Below are 14326 nucleotides of genomic sequence, written 5' to 3'. Positions count from 1 at the left end.
CTAGAGAGCCCAGAGAATCGTGCTGCAGTGCTTATATTGAAGTTGAGCAAAAAAACCTAGGACTAGTTTGCAAAAGTAGGTTTTTAACATGATTGAGAATATGTAATGAGCGATTTGATTGACAGTAGTGGTCATAGAGACTTGAGTCAAATAATATGAGCCTTGTGTGGATGTTCCTGTGGTGAAACACCGCATGATTGCAGAGGCGTAAAACTTATTGCCACCTAGTGGCCAATTTCTTTCAAATTTCTTACAGACTTAGGAGTCAAACATGCCTACGAGCTTTGTTCCGATTGGCCTCTATTAAACTTGTCTATGATATTCACTTTCCAGAGAATTTTGTCTAGGACTAGTTTGCAAAAGAAAGTTTTCCAAAAATTCCAAAATACCCCAAAATTTTTTCAGGTCATGGAATCCAGAATGTTTTGTCTAACGTGAGCCAAGGATTCCTTTGATATAAGGCACATGAGTCTGCCACTAATGCTTTAGGAGTTATGAACGATTTCCTACTTTTGATTGCTGTAGCGCCACTGTCAGGCCGATTGGGGTGAGCCTTGTTGACGTTGTTGGCAGTATGAGTACTACCATCCCCCAAAGTTTCAAGTCTCTACGACTTACAGTTTGGTCTGCTCGATCCCTTTTAAGGTGGAGAATGCTGGTCCTTGGCCATTCTAACAATTACAATAGGCGCTATTTCAGCGCTATGCAGTTAATCTCCTAAAAAATAATTACAAATCTTAGTGACTTCAAACTTATAACTGTAGTGTACTGTAGTTGATGAGCTAATGCTTTTTTGTCATTTGCAGCCCTACAGGATCTGGAGCCCCAGCAGCTGCTGTTGTTCGTCCAGTCCTTCGGGATCCCCGTCTCCAGCATGAGCAAACTTCTGCAGTATCTGGACCAGGCAGTGTCCCATGATCCTCAAACACTGGAGCAGAACATCATGGACAAAAGTGATTGTCTTTCATTTGCTATACTCTGTTCTCCCATGATTAAATGTGTGTAAAGTAACTCTAACGTCATGTATGTTTCTACATGTTAGACTACATGGCTCATCTAGTGGAGGTCCAGCATGAGAGAGGAGCCACAGGTGGACACACGTTTCACAGTTTACTTAGTGCTTCACTTCCTTCACGGAGAGGTCAGCATCTAATACCTTACACCAGGGGTTCTGTCAGCACTGACTAATGGTGCTGTTTTACTGCTAATTTGAGTTGCACAGGGTGATTAAATTCTGTACTAATGAGTCTTTTGCTGATCTGGTGTTTTCAGACAGCTCAGAGGTGAGCAGGGCTAAGGTTACCGTTGAAACGCCCCATGGCTCTGTGAAGATGAGAGCAGTGAGTCAGGTGCCAGTGATCGGCCCAGAGGATGATCTCGCTGGGATTCTACTACAGGTGCAGGATCTCACTTTGATATGCTTATTCTGCTTTATTAGAGCTGTCGCCTGCCAAGCTAATGGTTTCTGTAATAACGTAATATGATTTTGTTTTTGCTGTATTCTTTATTCTCCATGTAGCTCTTCCCTCTAAAAGTGGATCCTCGCTGGCCTCCACCCCCGGTTCGGCCATTGTCATTAGCTCTGCAGCAGACCCTGGCCCAGGAGGTGCTGCGGGCACGACAGGGTCACGTCCAGCAGGGTGGTGCCGCCGGGCGACTCCTACAAGCCTTAGCAGCCCTTCTAAACTCCGCCCACGCTGGAGCCCTGGTCATGGCAATGCACCACAGCCATACGATCTCCTGCCCTCTACTGCGCCAACTCCATCTTTACCAGGCACATAACCGACTCATACCTACATACTCACTATCATCATTGATGCTTGCTCACTCAGTCTAATTCTCTCTAATTTTCTCCTCTAGCGGTCGGTGTCTCAGGATGTTGGCTTCTCGTCACTGTTCTTCAATGCCGTTGTGCAGATGTTGACGTGGTTGGAAAACTCAGCGGTAGAGACAGGACCACTCCACAGCCTCCTGAAATCTCTGGCAGCTCAGTACTCTCACAAACATCGCATCACAGATGGTGAGTGGCTCCTAATCCATAGCCATGCAGGTGACATTTGCAAGGACATATTTAAACTGACAGAACAGAACTAGCTGAATCAGCAGTCAGTAGAGCAGTTTTAGTCCCAGCATGCTCTGCAGGTGTATTGACTGTGTCCTGTGTCATCAGTTCGTACTGGATTTCTGCACTTGGCTGAAGCTCTGGCATACAGACGGGACTCCGAAGTGGCAGTGAGGGGGATTATTGCCTCTCTGAGAGCTGGGGAAAAATGCAACGCTGAACCTGAACTCATACGAAAAGGTATTTAAAGTAGCACAGAGTCATGAGGAATCAAATTGTCCTAGATCTTTTAAAACAAGAGTACATTGTATTTTGAAAACATACTATAAATTTTGAAAGCTTTCTCCCTAAAAAAGAGCATTTTTCAAACTTTACATTAAGGCATGAACACAAGCATTTGACACATGCCCACATTTACATGTCAAAGATGCATATTCTGTGTTCTTAAAGGGATAGTTCACCTAAAAATGAAAATTCTTTCATTAATTGCTCACCCTCATGTCGTTCCAAATCTGTAAGACCTTCGTTCGTCTTCAGAACACAGATATTTTTTATGAAATCCAAGAGCTTTCTGACCCTGCATAGACCGCAATGCAACTGATGATGTCTGCAATAGACAGCATCACAACTGACACATTCAAGACCCAGAAAGGCAGTAAAACTGACATCAGTGATTCAACCTTAACTTTATGAAGATACAAGAATGCTTTTTGTGTGCAAAAAAAACAAAAAAATGACGACTTTATTCATCAATTTCTTCTCTTTTGTGCCAGTCTTCGACATGTGACAGGGTCAGAAAGCTTTTGGATTTCATCAAAATAATCTTTATTTGTATTCGGAAGATGAACTAAGGTCTTATGAGTTTGAAACAACATAAGGGTGAACAATTAATGACAGAATGACAGAATCCTCAGCCTCAGCCCATTCGGAGTTTACTTAAAGCTTGTAAAAACAAATATACATACATACACACACACACACACACACGTATATATATATATAAAAGATGCATAAACTACAACTACATCTTGTACAAACTTGTCTTATACATATTAAATGCTTTTAAAAAAATGTCAAAAGTCAAGTTTCAAATTCAAAATGACTGTAGGTATAACACCAGTGGACTATTATTAACTATAAATGTTCTGTAAAAACAATGAACAGCAGCTTTCAGCCTGTCACCATGACGCAAACATGAAATATCAGACATACAGTAGTAGTTCCTCACAGGTTTTTTTTATTCGATTGTGCTGCTTTTGCATTGTTTTTTCTGTTGTGCTCACGTCTCTTGCAGGGTCTCATGCATGAAACGGCATTATAAAAACGTGCCGCTCAAGTTCACTCACATCTTGCATGTTTTTCCTATTCCACTGCCCGCGTCACATCTTTGTCAACACAAAAGCGCATTCTGTGCGAATGGCGCCTGGCGATATGAGCGTGTCACACGTGAACGGTTAATCATGTGCGCTGACATGCGGTTGGATCGTTCTTGTTTCTTTACTGTTATCATTGGCATATTGTCAATTGATTTGGAAAAATCGCCCAGCCCTAACTAACAGTAAGACTAAATGTGGGAGAGATCAACAAACTATTGTGCTGTTGCTGGCAATGTGTAGCACCTGCAACTCTGCACCTAAAATATACACGGTCCCTTAAGCAGTCACACGGTGTTTGTCAACTGTTATTATAAGTTGTAAAACAGCTGTCCCGTTACATTGCTTACACAAGATGTGTGAAATAGGCTATGGTTTAGAGAGGGGGTGTATGGTAACTGGTTATAAGAAACTAAATCAAGACTGTTTGTGGCTTAGAAAAACTGTACTAAATTTAAATAAAATAGTATGACGTAACCCTATGAATGTTTTGTGTGGCCAACAGTACATAGCACTTATTTATGTGTGATGTTATTAACTTTAATTATAGCTCCTCTAGGAACCACGTGGGGTGTACTCTTACAACAATGTATGCCTTGGAAAAATATTTTTGAACTGGTGAGATGTTTGTGGCAAACGTAAGGCTAACAGGCGAGGAGGGAAGTGTAAGTCAGCTCTCCAGAGGCAGTTAAGGTCTGTGTGTTGGTGTTGGAGTGGTTGCCAGCATTAGTCAGTCTCTCCGGAGGGCAGCGTTTGACTCATGCACCAGCATCACCGCCGCTGTCCTTAATGTGTTTCTCTTTATGATTTTAACATTCCGCTCTAAACCTCACCAAAACAAAAAAACAACCTCACACATACACACAGGGACACACATCCACTGCAGGTCTTGTTTACGTCCAGCGACGGCTCCGACGGCATGGGTTGACTTACATTTTTATGAAAGTTAGTGTGGTGGGGCTGCAGGCCTAGGAGACAGGATTACTCAGAAGCAAAGCGTGTGGTAGTTCTCATTTTTGCGATGCGGTATTGGCTGCGATGGTGTGTTTTTCACTTTTTGGACCTGTGTGTGATTCACAGGAGTGAAGTCAGTGTAAAACAAAAACCTTGTGTGCCTTAGTGTTGCAGGGCCTCATGGAGGTGAAGTCTCCGTATCTAGAGGAGCTGTTGGCCCTGCTTATGACCATTGGTACAGAGAACGGAACCCCAGGAAACACAGCAGGCCCAGTTGCTATGGTGATATCCCTGCTGCTTCAGGAAACAGAGGAGCGAGGGGTGAAAATAGAGGTGGATTCCAAAATGTAAGTGCACAATGAGTCACTCGCTGCCTCATCACACATTTCCTTACTTTTGTGTGCTGGTGATACTGTTTCTAGGTGGGGAAGGAACACACTGTAAAATTGGTTTGCACTTGTTTGATACTTGTCGATGGTCAAAGTTACCACAGATTGCATGCACATCATACATAGTCTGACTCTATGAAAAATATTTTTGGTTTTTACACACACACACACACACATGCACAACTGTTAGGTCTGGCAAATTAATAAGGAATTAATACTTTAATTCAGCAAGAATGCATTAAATTCATCAACAGTGACAGAAAAGACATTTAGAATGTTACAAAGGATTTTGGCTTAAATTATTAGTTCACTTCCAGAATAAAAACATCCTGATAATTTAAAAATAATAAGTATTTCGAGGATTACATTCCAGGGTTTTTCTCCACTTAGTGGAATTTAATGGGGATCGACGGGTTGAAGGTCCAAACTGCGTTTCAGTGCAACTTCAAAGGGATCTACATGATTCCAGCCGAGGAATAAGGGTGTTATCTAGTGAAACAACAATTAGTCATTTTCTTAAAAAAAATTACATTTTCTACACTTTTTATCCACAAATGCTCATCTTGCACTCGCTCAACGTCACGCATTACGTAATCATGTTGGAAAGGTCACACGTGGTTAGTTCTTGGTCTGTGTACTAGGTGTGGGAATCTTCAGGCACTTCACGATCCGATCCTAAAACGATTCTTGATCTACATTTTTTCCCTTATTAATTCTTCTGCTGTGCAAATACATCTTTACAACCTTACATTTTAAACAAAATTGCAGTTTCTTTGCTTTTTGTTTATAGTTGGAATCTCTGTATGTCAATACTGCCATCTTAAAAGTAGTGGTGTGAATCTTTACTGGTTTCATGAATCAATTCAATTACATTTTAATTTGTTTAGAAACTGGCCAATTGTTTCGCTAGATAAGACCCTTATTCCTTGGCTGGGATTTTGTAGAGCCCTTTGAAGCTGCGTTGAAACGCCAATTTGGACCTTCAGCCCGTTGACTCCCATTGAAGTCCACTATATGGATAAAAAGCCTGGAATGTTTTCCTTAAAAACCTTAATTTCTTTTCGATTGAAGTAAGACATGAACATCTTGGATGACGTAAGTGGAAATTTTATTCTGGTAGTAAACTAATTCTTTAAATAAACAGTGTGCTTTTTAAACTTTCCATTCATCAAAGAATCTCCAAAAAATGCGTCATGGTTTACACAAATATATTAAGAAGTACTGTTTTTAATGTTTATAATAATAATATTTCTTGAGCCGCAAATCAGCACATCAGAATGCACATCTGCAGATCATGTGACACTGAACGCTGAAATAATGATGCTGAAAATTCAGCTTTGCCGTCACAGGAGTGTACTAAATCAAAAAATATATTCAAATAGAAAACTTGTATTAACATTTCCCAATATTGCTGTTTTTACTGAATTTGATTAAATTAATGCAGCCTTGGTGAGCATAACAGACATCTTTCAAAAAATTCTTACCAACCCCAAATGTTTGAACAGTGGTGTATGTGCTACTAGTTGGAAATCACTGATTTAATTAGTATGTTATTTATTTGTTGGAAATCGCTGATTTAATTAGTGTGTTATTTATTTGCTGGAAACCCCATGTATTTTCTGTGTTGATGTTGGGTGTGTGTGTACTTCTTGGCAGCAGTGAGTCAAAGAAGCCTGGCTCGTGTTCAGGTCTGTTGGTTGACTGGCTGGAGTTGCTTGACCCTGAGGTGACCTCTGTTTGCTCAGATCTTCAACAGAAGCTGCTTTTTGCTCAAAACAAGGTAAAATAGATTTTCTGATCATGATCAAGTGATCGTGAGGGTGTGGCTCTGGGTTTTCTGGTGCCATAGCACATAAAAGAAACCAGAAAATATGAAGCATATGATTAATATTCCCCTTTTTGGACTGTTTATGTTTGTTTTTCTTAAACATGACATACAGGCTAATTCAATTGCATTAATAATGTTATTGGTTTATGGCACAAGTGGTTTATTCATTCACTCCTAAGTACATAAATATTACTCTTGTTCCTTTTTCCAATATTAAGATATTTAGTTTCAAACCAAATGTTGTGAAAATGGGAGAAATACTTTTGGGACTAAAGAAAAAAATCAAAACTGAATCAGTGAGTTGTTGCTGCATTTAAAGGAATAGTTCATCCAAAAATGAAAATTCTGTCATTAATTTTCACCCTCATGTCGTTCCAAATCTCTAAGAACTTTCATCTTCAGAACACAATTTAAGATATTTTTGATGAAATCTGACAGCTTTCTGACCCTGCATAGACACTAACATGTTCAAGGCCCAGAAAGGTAGTAGACATTGATAAAATAGTCCATATAACATCAGTGGTTGTCTGTCTCATTGTTTGTCCCAGGCTAAAAGTGGTGTGAGTGTGGCCCCCTCCTACAGGCCATACCTGTTGGCCCTCCTCACGCACCAGTCCAACTGGAGCACCTTGCATCAGTGCATCAGCTCCCTGCTCAACAAACACAGAGATCAGAGGTCACTGGCTCCGCTCTTTATTAAACACATTCCCCTGTTTTTGTTCTCACCTCTCCAGTGTGTGTAACTGTGTTTCATCTAATCCCTAGACTGGACCCAACCTCAGCTCTAGACTTCCTGTGGGCCTGCAGTCACATTCCCCGCATATGGCAAGGGCGAGATCAGAAAACACCTCAGGTCTGGTCACAGTTCATATCACATCACAAATTTTTAATGCATTTACATAACAACACCTATTTAGCATATTGGCTAGATTGTATTTTCTTGTTTCACATGCAAATAGTTTAGCCAGTCATCCTGGTTATGTAATTCAATTTAAAGGGATCATTCCCCAAAAAATTAAAATTCTGTCATTGATTACTCACCCTCATGTCGTTCCAAACCCGCAAGACCTTCGTTCATCTTCAGAACAGCATTAGGATGTTTTTTGGTGAAATCCGAGATTGTATTTTCTTGTTTCACATGCAAACAGTTTATCCAGTCATAACAGGGTCTAGGTTCCCACAGTCTTGAAAATAATTTTTCCTGGTTATGTTTATCTTTAAAATTTGTTATTGGCTAAACGATGCTCTTGCAAATGCAGTTTTAAGCAATAATCATAACAACTTGCGTCATGGAAAAAGTCATTGACATTAATTGGTCAAAAGGTGTCTTAAAGGAGAAGTCCACTTCCAGAACAACAATTTACAGATTATGTACTCACCCCATTCTCATCCAAGATGTTCATGTCTTTCTTTCTTTCTTCAGTCGTAAAGAAGTTGTTTTTTGAGGAAACATTTCAAGATTTTTCTCCGTATAATAGACTGATATGCAATCGTTTCACTTGATAAGACCCTTCTTCCTGGCTGGGATCGTTTACAACCACATTTGGGGTCATCTGAAGCCCCATTTAAACTGCATTTTGGAAGTTCAAACTCGGGGCACCATATCAGTCCATTATATGGAGAAAAATCCTGAAATGTTTTCCTCAAAAAACACAATTTCTTTACGACTGAATAAAGAAAGACACGAACGTCTTGGATGACAAGGGGGTGAGTACATTATCTGTAAATTGTTGTTCTGGAAGTGAACTTCTCCTTTAAACGTACAGTAGCACAAACAGGTTTATTTTAAAGGGGTCATCGGATGCCCATTTTCCACACGTTGATATGATTCTTTAGGGTGTTAATGAAAAGTCTCTAATATACTTTGATTAAAAATTCTCAATGGTTTTGTAAAACAACACCCTTTTTACCTTGTCAAAATCAGCTCTGCAAAAAATCATCTCATTCTAAGGGGTTGTTCCTTTAAACGCAAATGAGCTCAGCTCACCCCGCCTCTGAAAGACGGTCTTGTTTACATTAGCCACATTTAGCCGCTAAACTTTCTAACTACCACGTTATAAGGAAAGGCCAATCGCAAAGATTCATAAAAAACGCTTATACTCACTTGTGCTCTAAGTGAAGCTGGATCATGAATGATTTGCACGAACATAGACGCATTTATGTAGATCGGGAGGCGCATTCCCTTCACAAACAAACGTAATCCACTGCATCTTCAGCGGCTCAGATGTCGGGAGTAAATGACGACCACTATGTTCATTATTACATCCAGCAACACAACACCTCAATCGCTCAATCTGTGATATTCTTGTCTAACTTACATCCCTGCTCTGGCATCAAAACATGGAAAGTTACTGGACTGTGACAGCTGGTCTAACGTAAGAGCTCATGTCAATCAACTATCGTGGGAGCGGCCTCTGTCGGTGTGATGGCACACCGACAGGCATCTGAGAATGGCTTGATTTGAAAAAGGGGATATTATTTTTACAGATGAATTAAAAACCACTGCATGGATTTTTGTCATTGTAGGGTAGATTTGTACATACACTGCCAACACACATTAATGTTCAAACAACATGAAAAAGTGAATTTAGCATCCGATGACCCCTTTAAGGACCAACTAAAAAGTAGGCAATAGTCATTTCAAGCTAAATTGACTGGTGTAAGAATATTGTAATTTTATATAGGGAATAGCTCCCTTTATAACTAGTTATATTGTTAACCAGACCAAAGCACTATATGTAGTTGTACAAAGGTCTAACACTTTAAGCTACAAATCGTGTATTTTGCCATGAGTGTATAAGATGTGGTTTTGTGTGTCTCTGCAGAAGCGCACGGAGCAGTTTGTGTTGAAACTGTCTTCTGAGGAACTCATAAGTCTTGTGGACCTCATCCTCTCTGAGTCAGAGCTGAGCTGCCGTGACTCAGGCACCTCCAAAAGCGCTTTGGACCAAGTCTCCTGCTCTCTTCTCCAGTCACGCTTGCCCCTCCTGCATAGCTGTCTCCACTCAGACCTGGACAATGTCAAGAAAGTCTCAGAATACCTCATCAGCTGTGTTAAGAAATGGGGAGACAGGTAAAAAAAATTTGACTCTGTACATGACAAAAAAAAAATCGAAATCATATAATTTGTCGCCAATAAGTCCCCATGATGACAAAATGGACGTTTTTTGTTTTTTTAAGTATGAATATGTTAGTCTTTAGTTTATCTATAAGCTAGTGTGCTCCAAAACAATGACAAAATTTGCATTTAGAAAAAAGTAAAGTAAAAAAAAAAATTTATATGCATATATATGTATATAAACTTTTTTACACATACACTAATATACTAAGAGCTATACTCTTTTTACTTTTTTATCAGTACTTTTTTTTTCCTCGCATAATATGCTAAATGTAATAAAATATGACCTAATAATATATGTATGATTTTGTTTATACTGTATGTTAATAAAATTATTATTATTTACCATCATATTAAACAAAAAATACATAAGAATTATACTTTTTGGTGATTTTAATAATTCTTATAATTATTTATTAAAAAATAGCAATACTCTTTTTACTTTTTTATCAGTGTTTTTTCTCACGTAATATGTTATAAAATATAACAATGTAATAATCTTTTTATGCATATTTTAAAAAATGTATATTAATAATAATGATTATTTTTAACATAAGACATAAGAATTATAAATATTTGATTTTTTTTTGTAATTTTAACAATAATTAGAGTTATTTTAAAAAAAGCAATACTCTTGACTTTTTAGCAATACTTTTTTTCTCATGTAATATATGTTATAAAATATCATGATGCAATGATCTCTTTATGGAAATTTTTAATATTGTATATTAATAATAATTATTATTATTTACCTCAGCATTTTTTTTAAACTACTTTAGTTTGGAAACAAGAATAAATAGCATGTCACAGAAAAGACAACTTTCCAAAATTATGTCAACCATCCAGAAAGCATTAAGTCGTAATTGCTTTAAGCATAATACAAAATAATATGAATATTATGCCTACATATTTTGAGCAATTTAAAGAATAATGAATATTACATATTTTTACGCATTTAAAGAATAATAATAATTATTAAAGAATATGCTGTGTAAAACCACTTTTCAAAAAGTATTTTGTCAACTACTCAGAAACACTATGAAGATTAAAAAGAGAGAGATTAATATGGTCTAACTACAAAAGCCAGCCAGTATCAATAACAGGCTATATTACCAACAGAAGAACACAGTCTTGTCTGCTTGTCCAATCAAGCGAAGGCCTTCTTACCGACAAGTTTGTTGCTTAATTGTGGTTTATGCTTGCTAATCCGCTGTTGTGCTCACAAGCAACAGATACGGAGAGAATGCCAAACAAACACACGACCGTTTATCCCACCAAACACGCACTTTACATGCCAGCATTACCCGCGCCCATTCTCGACCATAAGACAGCTTAGCTCGACTTAGAAATATCGTATTTCTGGGAGTAATTTTTTTGTCCGACCTTGTCCAAAGTTTTTTCCCCCTCATTAAGGGGGTTTAATAACCAAAGGCAAATTCATGAAAGAAAGGGGGGCTGCCACCACAAAGAGCCCCGGTCTGATCTCTCTGACAGCCCCAGTCTGAGCTGCGACTCACAACAGAAGCCAAAGGAAGAGCCGGAGCCTTAATCCTCGTGCATTCATTATACTACGCTGAGCTCTCTCCAAGATCACAGCGCTGAACGACTTCAGCCGCTTCTCATTTCACACCACAAGAACTAATTACAGCTCCTCCCGCTATTGTGCCTGATGTAGAGCGTTTTTGCTGTAAGCAAAGGAATGGCGTGGTATCACATACATTTATCAGCCTCTTTAAGGGGGCCTTCAAGGAGGAAGTTCAGTGCTTTTGTTTGTAATGGCGGTGAGTGTTTGCAACATGGTCCAAACCCTGACCTCTGCCTGACACTGTTGTCCTTGCTGTTTTTGGCACTTTTGCATGTACACATTTTCATAACTAGAACAGTACAGATGGTAAAGTGGCATTTGACAATTTATGACAGCCACAGTCTAATTGATTACCCATTTAGATTCAATATGAAACTGTTACTAAAGCAAAACAGTGATTATAATGATGCTGAGGATGTGTAGAAATGTGTAAAGGTAGTGATTTATGTGGGTGGATTTTACCGGTGTTATCTCTTCTACTCGTTAGTGCCATTTGTCTAACCGTTTCTCCTCCTAGTGTCATCCATATCGCTGTAAAATACAGCATCCTGTATATCTGATTCATGCGTATGATCCGCTCCATGCTAGTTGGAAACGTCTTAAAAAATGCTTTTCCAAAAAATCTGTATGTACGCAAATTGTATAATATCCAAGGTACACATTTCTAGTAACTGTGCAGTTAATTCTCATATTGTATTTTCAGAAAGTTTTGGAATATTTGTTCTCTCTACGAATTTGTCACTACCCACACACAGTAATTTATCATTTAATGAGAAGGGTGGTATTTATCTAGGAAGATTTTGCTTACATCTTTCTTGTAAATACATTTTTTTCTGTTTTAGTCAGAAGTAAATCAATAACAGTTACAATTTTAACAATATTTCAAGTCTGATATATGAGATTTGTTGTACTTTGAATCCAGTTTTTCTTTGTAAAAGGCAAAAAGTTGATCATGCTGATTTCAAACTTAAGGATTCATTAGTTTGAATATACATTGAACCAAACACTATCAAAACAACTTAGTTGATAATTCAATATACTAAAACTAAAATTTTGTTTATTTCCCTAATTATTGTTTATTATTTGTCACTACTGAGAGTTTATGGGATAACACCCAAAAAAACAAAGATGTCACTACCAAAACTTCACCAAATGTTTCAGTCATGACTGTTTTGGTAGTGACAATTTTATGGGATAACACCCAAAAAAACACCACCAAATATTTCGGTAGTGACTGTTTTGGTAGTGACAATTTTATGGAATAACACCCCAAAAAACTTCACCAAATTTTTTGGTTGTGACTGTTTTGGTAGTGACAATGTTTTTTAAAATATGCATAAAGAGATTATTAGATTTTTATATTTTCTAACATATATTACATGAGAAAAAAGAATTGCTAAAAAAGTAAAAAGAGTATTGCTATTTTTAAATAAATAATAATAATTGTTAAAATTACCAAATAAAAAGTATTTAATATTTTTTAATTATTATTATACATCTTATTTATTTAATATGTTGAGCTAGAAATTGTTGTTGTTGTTATTATTATTATTATTATTATTATTATTATTAATGTACAATATTAAAAATACTGACAATAAGATTATTACATCATTCTAGTATTGAGAAAGATTCCTGCTACAAGATGCTTTTCTCAGACTAAGAAATGTAATAATATTTTCAAAGTCAAACGTTAATAATATTGTTGTAATATATTGTTTATTCAGATTTTTTATAGCTATATATATATATATATTTTTTTTTTTTTATATCTTCATATTAATTGATTTTTAAAAAATAAATTTGTCACAGCACAGAACCATTTAAAGTAAATTAGTGAGGGGAAAATAGGGCTAAAAATGTTGAAAAACAGAAAAGAAATAGTAACCAGTCACAAGATCTTACACATTTTAACCTCTTGATGATGGAAAAAATGTTCATGGTCATGCGTCAAGTACTTTTCGTTGTACTTGTCATATTACTCATGCAGCCTCTCCTGTAACCATCTGCAATACAACTTAGTCAGAGCTGTTGTGTTTTTTTTTGTTTTTTTTGGCCTGTTTAAGTAGTTCTTATTTATTGTGTTCATATGTGTATTGTTTCCAGTATAATGAGTAAGAGGTGTCAGACACTGCTGCTGCAGATCTACCTGCACTTCCCAGAGGTCATCCAACACATCCGCCTACCAGAGGCCACCCTGAGTGGAGAGGGGGCAGCAGATGGCAGCACCTGCAAGGTAACCACTGCAGTTTATGACATGTCAGGCTATGCGCTTCCTGTTAACAGCACCTGAAAGATTAATACTCTTGTTTATTGTCCGTGTGTATATGTGCACGTTTAGCTGGATGTCCTCGTGCATCGTCTCATCACTCTGCTGGGCGACACAGGAGACACCAAATCAGCTGAGAACCGCGCGTCTGATGCCAGTCTGGCCTGTAGGAAACTGGCCGTATCACATCCTGTGCTTCTACTAAGGTTAACATCACAAGCATTTTCCATTCAGTTTAAAGTATGTGTATGCACATTAGAAATGTATTGCTGAAAACAAGTTACAGAGATTGTGAATATTGCTTGCGATAATTTACAAAACAGCTCTGTCTTCTTATTTAAATGTAATTGTATTTGACAGTTGAGAGAGATGGCAGTTTTGCCACAAGTGGGCGTGGTTTCAGCACAGACAGCGGGCACGCCCCCTGCTTTTGAGAACACAGAATACTGCTTTTTTTAAATGTATTTATTTTTTTAAGATTTTGAGAACATTTGATTTACTGGCCTTTTTTTTTCCCCAAATTTGGCTGGGTGATCAGTAACACATTTTTCAGTCCAGGGTTTTCCAAAATGAGGTTGACAAACACCTGGGGGTATATGAGGGAACCCCAGGTGTTTTGTGATTTAATAAAAAGCTAATAATTAAAATATAGATAATAATTAACATAAGGTTGACATTACAAAAATTAGCTTTAGAAATAAATATCTTGGCTTAAAATAGAATTTATTACACTAAACATTTAAGGCTA

At 37.6% G+C, this 14326-nt stretch overlaps 1 protein-coding gene across 3 annotated transcripts in view; it reads left to right on the top strand.

Annotated features, from left to right (window-relative positions):
* Positions 1-14326, top strand: part of ints1 (integrator complex subunit 1) — a 37795-nt gene that overhangs the window by 14413 nt on the left and 9056 nt on the right. For 2 of the 3 annotated variants that reach the window (XM_051105562.1, XM_051105560.1), the window contains exons 28-40: positions 807-953; positions 1043-1141; positions 1273-1397; positions 1520-1774; positions 1861-2020; positions 2171-2302; positions 4556-4736; positions 6435-6558; positions 7155-7282; positions 7372-7459; positions 9432-9679; positions 13416-13545; positions 13651-13784. In XM_051105562.1, the coding sequence (XP_050961519.1) occupies positions 807-953; positions 1043-1141; positions 1273-1397; positions 1520-1774; positions 1861-2020; positions 2171-2302; positions 4556-4736; positions 6435-6558; positions 7155-7282; positions 7372-7459; positions 9432-9679; positions 13416-13545; positions 13651-13784 (1951 nt within the window). The remainder of the gene's footprint in view (positions 1-806; positions 954-1042; positions 1142-1272; positions 1398-1519; positions 1775-1860; positions 2021-2170; positions 2303-4555; positions 4737-6434; positions 6559-7154; positions 7283-7371; positions 7460-9431; positions 9680-13415; positions 13546-13650; positions 13785-14326) is intronic. The other variant, XM_051105561.1, reaches the window with a different exon arrangement.

This window comes from Labeo rohita, chromosome 3 (assembly GCF_022985175.1).
Source record: "Labeo rohita strain BAU-BD-2019 chromosome 3, IGBB_LRoh.1.0, whole genome shotgun sequence".
In the NCBI taxonomy this organism is placed as follows: Eukaryota; Metazoa; Chordata; class Actinopteri; order Cypriniformes; family Cyprinidae; genus Labeo; species Labeo rohita.
Note: the sequence above shows the minus strand (reverse complement) of the source record. Positions and strands in the feature narration are given on the sequence as shown.